General features: G+C 36.8%; 2 protein-coding genes across 9 annotated transcripts in view; both read right to left on the bottom strand.

The window, feature by feature from the left end:
* The window catches only part of LOC127663077 (probable E3 ubiquitin-protein ligase MID2), a 185,485-nt gene that overhangs the window by 83,548 nt on the left and 87,196 nt on the right, over positions 1 to 14,741 (bottom strand). For 3 of the 8 annotated variants that reach the window (XM_052154501.1, XM_052154493.1, XM_052154494.1), the window contains one exon: positions 14,220 to 14,260. The exons of 2 other annotated variants lie outside the window; for them this stretch is intronic. In XM_052154501.1, the coding sequence (XP_052010461.1) occupies positions 14,220 to 14,260 (41 nt within the window). Of the gene's footprint in view, positions 1 to 5,952; positions 6,170 to 14,219; positions 14,261 to 14,741 lie in introns of those variants that run through there. 3 more of the 8 variants (XM_052154496.1, XM_052154495.1, XM_052154500.1) reach the window with 2 other exon arrangements.
* LOC127663079 (long-chain-fatty-acid--CoA ligase 4-like) overlaps positions 1 to 14,741 on the bottom strand; it is a 188,958-nt gene that overhangs the window by 128,564 nt on the left and 45,653 nt on the right. The gene's annotated exons all lie outside the window — the stretch shown is intronic.

The following is a 14,741-nucleotide window of genomic DNA, read 5'->3' as shown; positions in this document are numbered from 1 at the left end:
GTTGAACTATAATGAACATTGATTGTAATTCACACCTGAGGAGACAAAGACTCTCCCCTGGGCCTATCAATGAGGATTGTGACAGAAAGAGAATGAATGTCATTACAGCAGAAACAACATAAAATACTCTGTCATTTTTGGGTATACAGATAAGAGTAAGACATCATTAGAGACTATAAATGGTCTACTTTCATTTGTGTGCACTCACAATAACAACAAAAACTTGTGCTTTTGTAAAATAAAGAAAATAAAAAGGGTGAGCTTTCAGCAGTCTCTGTGTTCACGAGCATATTTCGGAAACACGTTACAAAAATGAATTGAAACTCTGCGAATACTTATCACACAAACATGAAACATATGTCTAAAGAAAGCTTAAAATGTCTACTTTTTAATAAAACAAGTCAAATTTAAAACAAATATTCTCCTGCAATTCAATCTGTTTGAAACAAAGCGATGTACAGGCTAAAGCAGGTATTTAAATTGTATGCTGTATAATATAAATATATGTAATATGATATAAAAATTATATTTTGTATGAATGAGTGATCAGGATGGTTTTCACATCATTTTGTAGCAAAAAATTTATGCTACAAGATCCAGTTCTCAAAAGTCTTATGGACAAATGTTTAGTATGTGTTATATGACCTTATTTCAGTGACTAAAATGTTTTTTTCAAAAACCATGCATAAACGTTATTTTCTCAAAAATACAAACCTGTACATAAATGTTGCTCACATATTATTGTAGCCCAGTTTGTGCTGAATACAGTGTAATCAGACTTTATCCATTAATATGTTTTTAAGCAACTGAAAAAAAGCACAAATATCAAGGCATGTCAAAACTTCTCCAGGGCCCAAAATACCCTCAGATCCAAGAGGGTTAAAAGAAGTAATCTGACCATACATTTTCTTTATATAAAGACATAACCTACTTAATTACCTATACTACCGTTTAAAAAAAGTCTATTCTGCTCACGAAGGCTGCATTTATTTTATCCAAAACACAGACAAAACTGTGATATTTTGAACTATTTTTACAATTTATAAGAATAGTTTTCTATTTGAATATATTGTAAAATGCAATTTGTGATCAAAGCTGAATTTTCAGCATCATTACTGCAGTCTTCAGTGTCACATGATCCTTCAGAAATCAATATAAGATGGTGATTTTCTAATATGGGCATATCTAAAGTGCATTTTACTCATTTAACTTGAACAGATATTTGCAAGCACAAGCTTTGTTGATGATAATGAGGCAGCATAAACACTAGTTACAATATAATCCAAACATTCATATTATTTTTATATCATATTTATATCATACTACATACAATTTAAATACCTGCTTTAGCCGAATCAGCATTTAAATGTAACTAAAACTTGCCTATTAGGGATATTAAATTGCCTATATTGGTATAAATACAAATTCTAAAATAGAATTCTTCCTCGTGTTCACTTAGGGAGTAATTTTTAACTAGATTTTTATTGTATTTTACATCTTGCTTTAAACGTTTTGAATCTATTTGGCAGCAATGACTGTTTCAAACTCACGGCTCCTTTGTACAAAATTACATTAATATTTTTGCTATTTTGCCTAGCAATTTACTTGTGATGCATCTGAGACATAATTATGAAAGAACAAGAGCCAGACTGAGAAGGAGCAGCTTGTTTTGTTGAGTGTCTGTCTGCAGTTCCAATTAATTAGCAGATTGTGGTATTGAAACTCATTCATAATTTAAGACAATATCTTAATGTTGTACTCATGGGCTGACTATGACGCATATTATTAGAACAAGGGTCATGAGCAGGACTACCTGGATAGCTGCACGTCTCATGAATAAACAGTACGGCATTGAGGAATGCCAAGGAATTGAACTGGATCATCAGCCATGAATAAAACATGTGAATGAGAGCATGTGATCAATATGCAACACCTTTATTAGATACACTATGACCTTAAAACGTAAAGCAGTGAGATTTTCACCTCAGCTGCACCAGCTATAGCACAGCGACCTGATCAGTGCAGCCACTGCTAGGGACTGTGCAAAATGTACCCTTCATGCTTTTCTCAGAGCCAGTCAAATCCAGACACAGTCCCCAGCCGGCCCCACAAGTGGCTCTCAACAGAGCTCTATGTGAGCTGAATTTAAGGCCATGTGATGAAGCTAAACATATTGAATGTCAGTGATAGGCATTTTGGTAAATTTTGTCAATTTTATTATTTAATAGGTCAATCAAACGAGCGCTCAATTGTACATATCTGTGCTATGTTTTTAATTGTTGGTCTATGTACAGTACACATGCATCAGAAAGTGATCTAATGGTGCTGTAACCAATCACAAACTTAAAAATGAGGCACCTTTTTGGCACATTTACGTAAAGTGTTAACTGTTGAAGCTGAAAAAGGTCAAGTCATTCAATTATTGATTTCATGATTGAACATTGCTGTCATTTCCGTCTACTCAACCCCATCCCTACTATCAAAAAAGATAAATATCTGCAGTCGGAGACACATAATGGTGAAATGAGGGAGTATACACTTCAGCAGTATTGAACAGAAAGGCAGCATAGTCTAAAAGTGTCAATTTAGCTGTTACTGACCAGAAGAAAGCAAGCTTTAAATGCTGAGAACAAATGTTTGTTTCCATTTACTGTGGTTATAATAGCATTTCTCGTGGAATGCTGACAACAATGCAGACTCATAAACTTAAACAACCACACATGCCTGGTTGCAATGACAGGAGGTATGAGGTTAAACTAACATGATAACAAGCAGAATATGATGCACAGAGTCTAATTTAATCAACAAATTAATTTAAAAGTAAATAAAAGAATGAGCTGGGGTGGGCAATATGACCAAAATCTTATATCACGGTATCACTAATTTTATATCACGATAACGAGATATATATCACGATATAGTTCGATTTAAAACAAAAAAAATAATAAAATTGGTTTATGTATTAAATAATCATATTGCAATGCCAATTTTGGAAAAATCCAGTCATTTAATTAAATACTTTATAAATGAAAACTACTTCCTCTAATATAATTCTCTATTTATTTGGAATTTGACATAGTGACAGTAAAAAACAAACATAAACAATTGTTGTTATTCAATAAGTGGTAATCAACATTACCACAATGCTAAATTTCACATTTCAGTCTGATGTTGTTGACTAGTATAATTATTATAAAACACTTCTTTAGGCTCTTAATGGTTTAAGTAATTTCTGTAGACAATATTTGAATATCTGAAAGCAAAGCCGGTTTGTTTTCTAATATCTAGCAACCTTCAAACTGAATTTTATTAAGGGTGATGATGTGTAGTTTAAAAAATCTGCATGACAGATGGCACATAATTGCTGCCACATGACACATTGTTTTAGCTGTTTTCCTGGTCAGAGTTAGCTAGGAGTTCAGGCTCTCTCGCCGACTTCCACCATAGCGCTTAAAGGTGAAAAACTCAAAACTCAGTAGTATTCAAATGAGTCACGCAAGTTTTGAAGTTTGTGCTGCGATAGAGAAAAACCTGACTGAGTAGCGCAAGTGTCTGTGGAGCCCAATCTAGAAGCCTGCTGGACTCACGTGCACTTTCATGCTTCAGAGATAAAGTTTGCGTGGAAATCACGTGAAACACCGCTGCATGTGTCTGATGAGACGCATGTTCAAAACGCGAGATTGGTGTCATTGAATTTGTCAGTACCTGAAAAACCCTGTTTCTTCAGTTCTCTCAGTGTCATATAAAGCAGCTCCGCCTTCCTCTTCCATTTCTCAGAATGTGTACCACGTATGTGTTAGATGAATAGAATGAGGTAAACATTTCTTGCCATATGGTGATATCCGCGCATGCTATATCTCTGAAGCATGAAAGTGCACGTGAGTCCAGCAGGCTTCTAGATTGGGCTCCATAGACACTTGTGCTACTCAATCAGGTTTCTCTCTATCGTGGCACAGACTTCAAAACTTGCGTGACCCATTTGAATACTACTGAGTTTTGAGTTTTTCACCTTCAGGCGCTATGGTGGAAGTCGGCGAGAGAGCCTCGTGAAACAGATGATAATCCAAAATATATACCGACTGCCAAATTTCTACCAGTTTATCATGTCTACCAATATATCACCCTCCCCTAGTATGAGCAATGACATCACATCTATGAATCAAATTTTTCCCTCTGATCGGTTCAGAGTACTGATTGATTAATCTACAACTGGCCATGTCAGGCAAAGGTTCTGCACATCAGCAGAATGAATTATGTAAAAAAGCTTGCGGCCTTGCGTACTGCTTCACAATAACAATGGTAAAACTAATTAATCAATTAAAGTAACAGTCTTCCCAGCTGAAACGGCACTTGATTTACTGTGAGGTTTAACGCAGCCAGCCTAAATCACAATTACAGCACAAAAATATCAAAATGGTAATTTGTGGTTGCCCTTTGGTAACACAATAGTCCATCATGCAATTTGTTATGTCACAGAGACAACAACAATGGCAGGGGGCACAATGAAAACACAGTAAAACCCATTTTAGCATTTTGTAATGAATTACCATGTATCATCACATTTCACTCTTACTCATGTGTAATTCAGCAGAGAGAGTGTCATGTCATAAGCCGCAGGAGTGTAAAAACAAGTGTTCATGTGAAGGCCATTCACGTAATGACTTGTTTTGATTATTGGTGGGGTTACCTCACCCCCATCCCCCCAGAATCTACATCCCTGCCTTCAACTGAATGCCAGAAAAACAAACAAACCCACATTTACCAGCTTTCTGTTAAAGGATGAAAGCTTTGATTAAAGCTTCCACAAAAAGAACTACGGTTATAACTTTCTATTGTAAAACATACCGTTAACAATCCCTTACAAATTAAAAACAGCTAACTGAGGTATGAAAATAATTAAACAGGCTGTGATCAAAGCAGATCCAATCTGTTGTAATACTGTTAATGGATTTATAGGCTCTGATTTGAAAAAGCATTCACCTTTTTCCAACAATCAAACACATTAGAATGGTACTACAACTACTATTACCACCTATTAGTGACAACAACATCTACACATAAAAAACAGATATTTCATATTTTTAATACACTATATTTAATTCATTTATAGCTTATGGTAATGTGAACAATGCAAGACTATTTTCAGTGGGCATGACGAGTATTTATAGAACTTTAGATTTTTAAGCTAACTTTAAACTCCAAACTATAGTACACACAACCATATTCCAGAGTTTAGAGAACACTTAAGACACTCCTAAAGACTTTGGCTTATATAAACCACCCTAAAATAGGTGGCCCTACAATCTGTAGTTGTAGGGCCACGTTGAAAGTGAGATTACTGACTTTATGTTTATTACTGAATTTTGTCTTGCTCTCTCTCTGCATAAAGCCTGTAGTGAATCAAAAGCTGGGTTCACTTTATAAAATAACATGAATGTAGGTATTGGCGCTACATCATGTCTCTTAACAACGGTGTGCGCAATGGAATCGATGACTCTTGATAATCTGGAACAGCACAATGTAAGTTAGTAGCAGCACTATACGGACGGTTTAATAATTGCGTCGTTAGTGCAACAGAGAGGCATGTTGAGAAATAAAACACGCCGGCACTACTGGGCAGTGTCTCCAAAAATAGTGAACTGACTACCTAGACAGCATTTTGAGGCATTATAGCCGCGTGCAGCGTTTAAAAAAAAAAAAAAACGCTGTCTATGTAGACCGCTCACTAGGTTTTGACACACAGCCATGGGTTAAAGCCAACAGGCGTAGCATTGAAAGTTCCCTGCAGTTAATTCACATCAGAAACTATGCTCAATTTGACAACTGAACAATTCTTTCAAAGAATACGTATAAAACCGTTTCGAATGACTTCCGTTACCCGTGTCTCATATTTTAAACCCCAACTAAGTAGTAAAGCAGAGCAAGGAGATGTATGACCGGAGGAGTACTCACATACCAGCTTTAAATGTCGAACATTCTTTTCTTCTGTCATCTTGAAAGATACCAAGAAAGGATAAACAAAATAAATGTTGATATCAGAAACAAGTGCGACACGGTGTCCGTGGCTGTCTCGACGCGCAATCCTCCGCGACGCAATCTGTCACGAGAACGCAACTTTAGAGAAATGAACCCAACATGAGCGCAGCCTGACAATCGCAGGAAATCAGCTCCTCCCACACACACACACACACACACACACACACACACACACACACACACACACACACACACACACACACACACACACACACACACACACACACACACACACACACACACACACACAAAATAGGCGCTAGCTACCTACGCGCATCAAGTGAGAGCTCCCGAATGAGAGACTGTGGAGGCTCTGTGCGCCTAAAGTCTCCTTCCAGTGAGTTTAAATGTCGGGTTCTCCTTACTGAAAGGGTCATTAATCATCATCACCAGTGAGACTAGCGCGTCTCCATGCTGGCTGCAATATGAACCTTAACAGGAATTATGGATGATGTGGTCGGATGCGGACTGCCAATGAGCAGCCATGACCCATTGGTGTAAATTGTCATCTTTGGGCATTAATGTATCTAAAACTAAAGAGATGACAATAGATTTTAGGAGGAGCCCAATGGTCATATTCCCTGTAGTGTTTAATGATCAGGCTGTTGAATTTGTGCAGCACTACACATATCTTGGGCACTGTCATTGATGATCACCATCAATGTAAGCTTTGAAGTTTTAATGTTGATAATGCTTTTATGAAAATGTTTTATTCCTGTTTTATTTCATCTGTCCTTACATTTTCTTTTGTCAGCTGGTATGAGTCACTTAACATTAAAAATAGAAACGATTGCAGTAAATCGTTAAAGTGTGCAGCAAAATTGCAGACAAGACCTTAAATGACACAACTCATCTGTACATGGTCAGGGTTTTAAAGAAGGCCCAGTCAGGTTTGGCTGATTCTAGCCACCCCCTGTCCAAGGAGTTTAAGTTGCTTCTGTCTGGCCGCAGATATAATCTGCCAACATGTAGGACAAATAGACTTACTGTAACAACTCATTTGTTCCAGCTGCCATTGGCTTTTTAAATAATTAAATGTTATTTAAAAAAACACTAAAAACATTTTATGTTGTATCTATTGTCCATTTATTATTATTAATGTTTTTCTGATGGTTATGTGTTTACAGCTGAATGTAAAACAAATTGCCTCACGAGTAAAATAAAGATATCCTTGACCTTGTTACAACTCTCGCAGAACTATTTCCATAAAACCAAGGAGAGATGGTATTTCAGCAAATTATTAAGGGGAATCCCAAAGGAGGTAAAGATGCATGGTAAAAGGAAATTACCTCAAGTCAGCTACTTGAGGACAAGTAAAATAATGACAGAGAAGGTCACTGCATGTCTATCAGCTAATACATTTAACATGCACACACGAACATACACACAAAATTTAAAGATTCAATAGCTGAATAAAAATCTCAAAGCTATAAAAAAAACCAAATAAATTAATTCAATACATCACAAGAGTGTGGCCTATAAAATACACAACCAGTTGGAGTTTATTAGCAACATCCTGTTATTCAGCAAAACAATTTGAAGCTATTTTTACTAAGAGACAGACTGCATAGCTGTTTACAGTTTATTACTGTTTTCCTTTGGGGAAATTGTTTTTAAATTGCAATGAAAGTATGAATGTCACAAAAGATGATAAAGTATGAGCAGACTCCCTGTTGAGTGGCTCACACTGAGATAAGGCCATGCTGTCTCATCACTGGGCTCTCAACTTTTGTCTGGAGTGTGATGCACAGATATCAAACATGAAATCAAAACAAACAATTACTAATTGCTTTCTGGGTTGCTAATCCAGAAATACAGTGGTTACAGTCTGATGTCAACACTGACAAAACAATTTTGCACACACATAATAGAGAAATCTAGAATCCGAAATCAAGGGCATTTGCTTCAGACTTTTACAAAAGGTTTACTTGAGAAGTTTATAAAAGTGTAATACACCCTACTATAGCTGGAGCCAGTGTTATTTTCCACAGCTATTCAGCACCTCATGTACTATAATACATAATCTACTAATACACTGTATACATCTACTATGATATAATGAAGCATTTGCAATTCAAATGTTGCTGGCAAAATCTTTTATTTAATCAGAATACATGTCTACTTTTAATGTCCGTCAATAAAGACAGACACATTTTGCTCTCAGAATAATGTATTTGTGGCATGTACTTTACCAGCAAGAGTTAACTGGCCAATGCACTGGCTCTTGTACTGCAAATAGGGTGATCACATTCCGATTAATTTACTTTGTCTATAACATTACCTGTAGAATATTCTACAGCCGATGTAAGTAAATGTCTATAGTTTTGCATAAACTTCTAAGTGTCAAATACTTAATTAAACACTATTATTATAATAATTGTTTATGGTCGTCACTCTACTGCATTGAAAAAATAGAAGAAATAGTGTGTGCAGGAGATTTGTTAAAGAGATCAATACATGATAAAAACATAAAATTTACACAGACAATGAATGGAGACCAGACATATGCACAACTGAAATTTGTCCTAAAATTATTTAAAAAAATAATTTAAAGATGCTCTTTATACATTTAATGTATCAAAGCTTCATATTCATTGCATAGTATTACACAGAATACATAGTCATTTTTCTAAATAAATATATTCACGTGTGCTATTGATATTAAGTTACTGGTTGAAATGTTTTCTCTTTTAACTGCTCTCCAGTATTAGCTTACAGTAAGCAAAGCCCAGCACACATGATATACTTTCTGTTCTTGCTGCATGGTTTGTGAAGAGCGATGAATGAACCAGTAACAGCTTAATAGGATTGCAATTCTGTACGGTAGGGGGAAAGTTTAGCACATGCTGGGAGCTGCTTGGAGAAAGTTCCTCTGATTCTGAGTGCGGAAAATAAATATCGTCATGACAGAAAAAGCATGAAACACAGCTATGTCCATTTCATAAAAAATGTAAGCTAAGACAAAACGCGCCACGACTGTACCTTTGTCAGGATGTGGGACACGGCTCGTAGAATGGGGACTGTCTCTGTTTTAGTTGGACGTCTGCTCACCAATTGCACATATAGAGCAAAACATAAACAAGGGATATGGCACAACAAAATTAGGTAATACGGTTTATCCTTGGCACCTAAAAAGACAGTATTTCGCAAAAGCAGCAGATCCAGACAATATGTAAACTGGCTGTGGTTTAGTCAACCGAGAATCCCATTGCGCTTTGCTATGAAATGTTTGTGGTCATGTAGATGAATGAAGACAATGTTATCTTTCCTGTGCGCCTGCCACCACATGACACACCCATCACAGGAAGAAAACCTGTCAGACTTGCAAAGCTTATTTCACTCTGAGGGGAGATGATATGATCAAAGTTATTACTTTGATCATAGCAATGTAGAAAGTAGTGTCAGCAGCCATCTGACGAAATACAAAAGACACTTTTTGCAAGAGCTGCCTTGAGAGGCTTTCAAGTCAAAACCCTTAGCGGTTCGGATGAGGGAAAAATTATTTTAAATGTGGAGAGTGAATCAATTTGAATTTTGTTGAAGTGTGGAATAATTTTGAGGGGATGTGCTCTCATTTTTCATGATTAATTAATTCATTTCACTCAACCAGTATCAGCTCTTGTGCAGCCTGCATGCCAGGGATGTTTCTGTGACATTCCTGTTTTTCTTTTTTCTACATTTTATTTCAGCGGGATAAATATTACAAGCTACTGAACAACAGGTTGAGCGGCCTGGGTGAAAGAATGAGGGTAAAACTCTAGCTGACAGGAAAAACAATGACACGAGGGCCGCTTACATAATAAATCATCATCAACACATCAGCGTGAAGATCCAAGGGGAAACGCATCAACGCCCCTCTTTTATTCAATTTGAGGTGGGTGACACACTGCATGACAAGCTGTCTCTATACGCTATCGCGCAGCGGAAACACAGCAGAAGCAGTGGCGGTTCTAGCTTGTATGGCGCCCTGGGCGAACCCTCCCTTCAGAGAGTTGCTGGGTGGATGTGGGGGTGGGTTACATGTCGCCCATGCCTAAATCCGCCACTGATGGATCGGATCAGCTTTCAGGACAAACATATTAATGGAACTTTAAAACAGACCTGACTGATAACTGTTCCGAAATATTTAAATTGAAGGTGGGATTGGGTGAGAATTAACCAGTCAGAAGCAGGCCTCCAAGAAGAAACAATAAAAAGTAAACAATGTTTAATTGTAGGTATCAAATTTGTCTTTCCAGCAGAAATAGCAAGTGGCTGCAATCCACAGGAAGCTGAGAAACTAAAGCCAGATGGGCTGCAGAGTTCTGGCTAGTTTATAAACCTCCACTTACTTTCATCTGAGAGTTGGGCTGAACCACAACATGTGCACAAAACCACGAGAGGACTTTCCCACTATTCTCAAAATCTTGTTCCCATTTTAGAAAATGTTCAATATGTTTCTATCTGCTTAGCACTGTTTATCCAGCCTTGAGTTTACTTAAACAACCAATGGGTGCAATCATGATGTGCTTTTGATCTCATTAAAAATCATTGTGGAATCTTTTTACACATAATTGTGTATGATTTTACTGTTGATTTTAAATATGTTCATTGATAGTATTCTTGACCAACCATTTTGGATATTTTGGTCTTTCTCCATTCAAGTAGATAGGAGCTGCACTTGAATGCCGCTGGTTTACATTAGAAAAATAGCTGCCCAGTCTGCCAGAAATCATACCAAAGATGGTCGTCAAGTAGATTGACTTGCTAAAAAAACTTTGATACAGTGCAAACATTTTATTTTTTCTTATTATTTATATTTACTTAGGACAAACATTTAATTATGATGCTGACTACTACCCCTGGAGTCACGAGTTCGAATCCAGGGTGTGCTGAGTGACTCCAGCCAGGTCTCCTAAGCAACCAAATTGCCCCGGTTGCTAGAGTCACATGGGGTAACCTCATGCACAGCCAGCCACTTGATAAGATGCGCGGATTGACTATCTCAGAAGCGGAGGCAACTGAGACTTGTCCTGCACCACGCAAATTGAGGTGAGTAACCGCGCCACCATGAGGACCTAGTAAGTAGTGGGAACTGGGCATGCCAAATTGGGGAGAAAAGGGGATTAAAATTTTTTATAATAAAACCAAGATTTTGAATCTGTAAAGGGGTTAGTGGAAAGGAGGAGGGGAGAACCGACTTGACAATATAAATTATATTTGAATTATTAACTTAAAAAAAAGACAAACACACAAATGTGTCGGGCAGTTGTCCGTAAATCTCTCTCTCTCTCTCTTTCTCTCTCTCTCTCTCTCTCTCTCACGCTGCAGCTTCCAGTCAGCCTTTAGCCCTCTCTGACGCTTGATTAGCCTGATTACGTGCCGGGTGTGCAGAATCACGACTCGGCCCCGCCCTTCGCCCTGCCACAGAATCATTCGCTCATATTTATCTAGGTAGAAATTGCACATGTGAGCACATTTACCTGAAGTGAAATATCTATGTAGCATAATATGCAAAGAGAAGGAAGCTTCAATATTTTTATTGTATACTTGTTATTGTGTTATACTGTACTCTTACAACATAGGAGAGAGATGACAATAAACCAACTTAGATATTTGTTCTAGTAGTTTTTATTAAGCACTTAAACACATTTATGCAAATGTCTACAAAAACAACAAACTTTAACTACTATCGGCTAATGCAGTGTAAAGCAATGTAAATGTAAAACCAATGATGGACAGTAGCTTCGCAACAAACAACAAAGCTATTACTTTAACTACATTTCTCAGTAGCAAGGTGGTAGCTTTGTGACTTTTTAAAATCAAGTAGCTTTTCAGTAGAGAAGCTATACTTTTTAGGTAGTGGCATAGCATTGACAAAAGCTATACCACTACATCATGCCATATTATGGCAAGCCAAATGGTCTTTTAATCATTCGCTGGATACCAAATTTGATATCAACAACTTAATTTTCACTTGTTAAAATGCTAAGTGAAATCAGGAATGGAATTACTACTAGTGGATATGCCAATTCTTGATATCAGTAATTATATTTAATACAAACGTTAATTCCTGATGTAAAAAATGACACCATCACTCACCGAAATACACATCCTTGATATCAAAAATGTTATTTCACCTGGTAAAAACTGTAATTCTTAATATCTGTAACTGCATTTTCACTAGTAGAATTTCACAATGATCTGTCATCCACTTTTTCAAAACACAATTACGGATATCTAAAATGCATTTCTTACTAGTTGAAATTCCAATTTAATATATCAGCAATGCACTTCTTACAAGTAAAAAATATATTGTTTATTTAAATAATTATAACTAGTGCAAATTCTTTATATCAGCAATTAAATTACAAGTGAAAATGCACATTTTTCTGTTGATTAGTTGGTAAAGCTAGCAAAAGTTTTGGAGAAACTTGCCCAACACTGTGTGAAACCCTCTGACCAGAAAAAGACTTTCACCATGTCTCACGGGAAAAATTCAGAGTCCAGAAAAGCATAAACAGTGAATCAGACACAGAGAACTGCTGCTATGTATTTTGTAATGTGCAAACATATTTTGTATTTTTTTGGTTATAAAACAATGGCCAAGCTGAATTATTGGCCAGTCTGCAAAACCAGAAAAGACATGCTATTTTGTTGCTGTTGTTGTTATTTTCAGTTGAACAACGACATATTGTTTCTGACAGAGATGTGGTACTCTAATATGCAGACTCTATTACTATCATACACAGATGCTTTCACTCTGACAAACCAAATTAATGGCCAGAAATGTCAGCTCCACCCTTCCTCCTGCCCCTAGAGGAATTCTTCAGCATGCATAACCTCAGTCACATACTCATGACTCACACCCTCACTTTAACATTTGCTTTATCTGTATTTATTAAATATTAATAAGAAATAAAGCAAATGATCAACAGATCAAATGTAACTTTAGGGCACAACTCTTAATTGCATGAAGATGCTAAAAATCTAGTGAGTACTTTTCAAGTGAATTGTAATGGTTCATGTACTGTGCCGAATTGCATTGAATTGTCCTGAATATATTTTTTAAAGATGAGGAATGCAAAAATAAATAAATAAATAAAATAGTTTACCTCTGTGAAAACAGACTGAATGGGTTTTGTTGGGTGAGATCTGTGTTTTATTGCTTGCATTATATAGACTTTTGGACTATAGAATATATATGCTATAGGAGTGTTTAAAATTTTTCTCATTTATTTCGTAACATGCAAGTTTTTGAGCAAATGTGTAACACAATATATATACATGGCAATAAGTATTGTTCCAATTGAAAACATCAGTTTTAATAGTCATTATACAGTATGTGTGTGCATTACACAGTGATATTAAACAAATGTTCTTAACGCAATGTGATATGGAGGAGGGCAGGGCTGGGGGAGAGAGAGAGCCACATGCAGCTGCCATGTTTCCCTCTCCTCGGCTGATTAGCCCAATTGGGGGCCGGGCGTGCGTAGTCACAGCCCAGCCCCGCCCTCCTCCTCTTCACACACAAGTTTATACAGCATGCGTGGATCATACACAGTGTTAAATACAATTTCATCCACTCTCTCACGTAGACACTTAGTATCAACAACACATCTGGATACATCACTTCAGGTAAATGTTTGATGTTCTTAGAGAAAATATGTTAATTCAGAGCCTTATTTAAAGGATCTGGCAATGATTAATTGAGCATGTTTTTGCATCTTTGAACGATGTGCCATTCCTCATTGTTTTTTTTCTTTTCTTCAGTATCTCATGCAGGAGCACTGCATTCAACTTCAACCTTTAAAAACGGGCCCCGAAACACCTGCATTCTGTTACATTTGTTGCGCTGCACCTAGCGATTTCTAACGCAAGAACGCGTTTGGTCTGAATGCCCCCTAATAGTTTATTTGCAACATTCTGATATCTACATTCTAGCAAATTGCAGTTCAAATGCCACACTGTATAAGATATTAAAGTATGAGCTGACCCCCTGTTGAGTGAGATAAGGCCATGCTTTCCTACCACTGGGTTCTCAACTCATTGCTGGTGTGTGATGCTCAGAACATAAAATCAAAACAAACAGTCACTAATTACTGCCTGGGCTGCTAGTCTAGACATCCAGTGCTGTTACAGCAACCACTGCAAGACAATTTAGCTCACACGTGCAAAAGAGTTCAGAAATCAAGGGCACTTACTGAAGTAAAAAAAAAAGTCCAGTTGCATGTGAAATGCATTTCTGTGTAGGAGAGATTTGAATTAATTACACATCGTGGTGGCCAATCTGATTTATGAGCTATATTCCAAGACTACTAAATACTTACAATAGTTTTGTGTAAGTAACAGACTGAAATCTTAAGTCTTAATTCACTGATAATCTTCGTCACCACCGAATCTCTCAAATGTCTTACGCGATCATGCTCAGATTTAAAAATAGCTCACTGACACATTTTTGACATTATTAACCACTGGTTTCTTGTGTGAGAAGTAAGTTAATGTTATGCACTAATTTGAATGTGAAGGGGAAGATTATCAGTGAAAACAACAAATATTTCACTCTGTTCCTCACACAAAGCTATCATATAGCTTCAGAGGACTAAGAATATACTGTAACACATTTCATATGGACTCATTTTATGGTGTCATTTTTGGAGCTTGACCGCTGTGGTCACTATAAACTGTTGTATGGAAAAATAGCTATGTACAAATTCTTCACAAAC

The sequence above is a fragment of the Xyrauchen texanus genome, chromosome 23 (assembly GCF_025860055.1).
Source record: "Xyrauchen texanus isolate HMW12.3.18 chromosome 23, RBS_HiC_50CHRs, whole genome shotgun sequence".
Lineage (NCBI taxonomy): Eukaryota > Metazoa > Chordata > Actinopteri > Cypriniformes > Catostomidae > Xyrauchen > Xyrauchen texanus.
The sequence above is the reverse complement of the archived record's forward strand: the minus strand, read 5'-3'. Positions and strand labels throughout refer to the sequence as shown.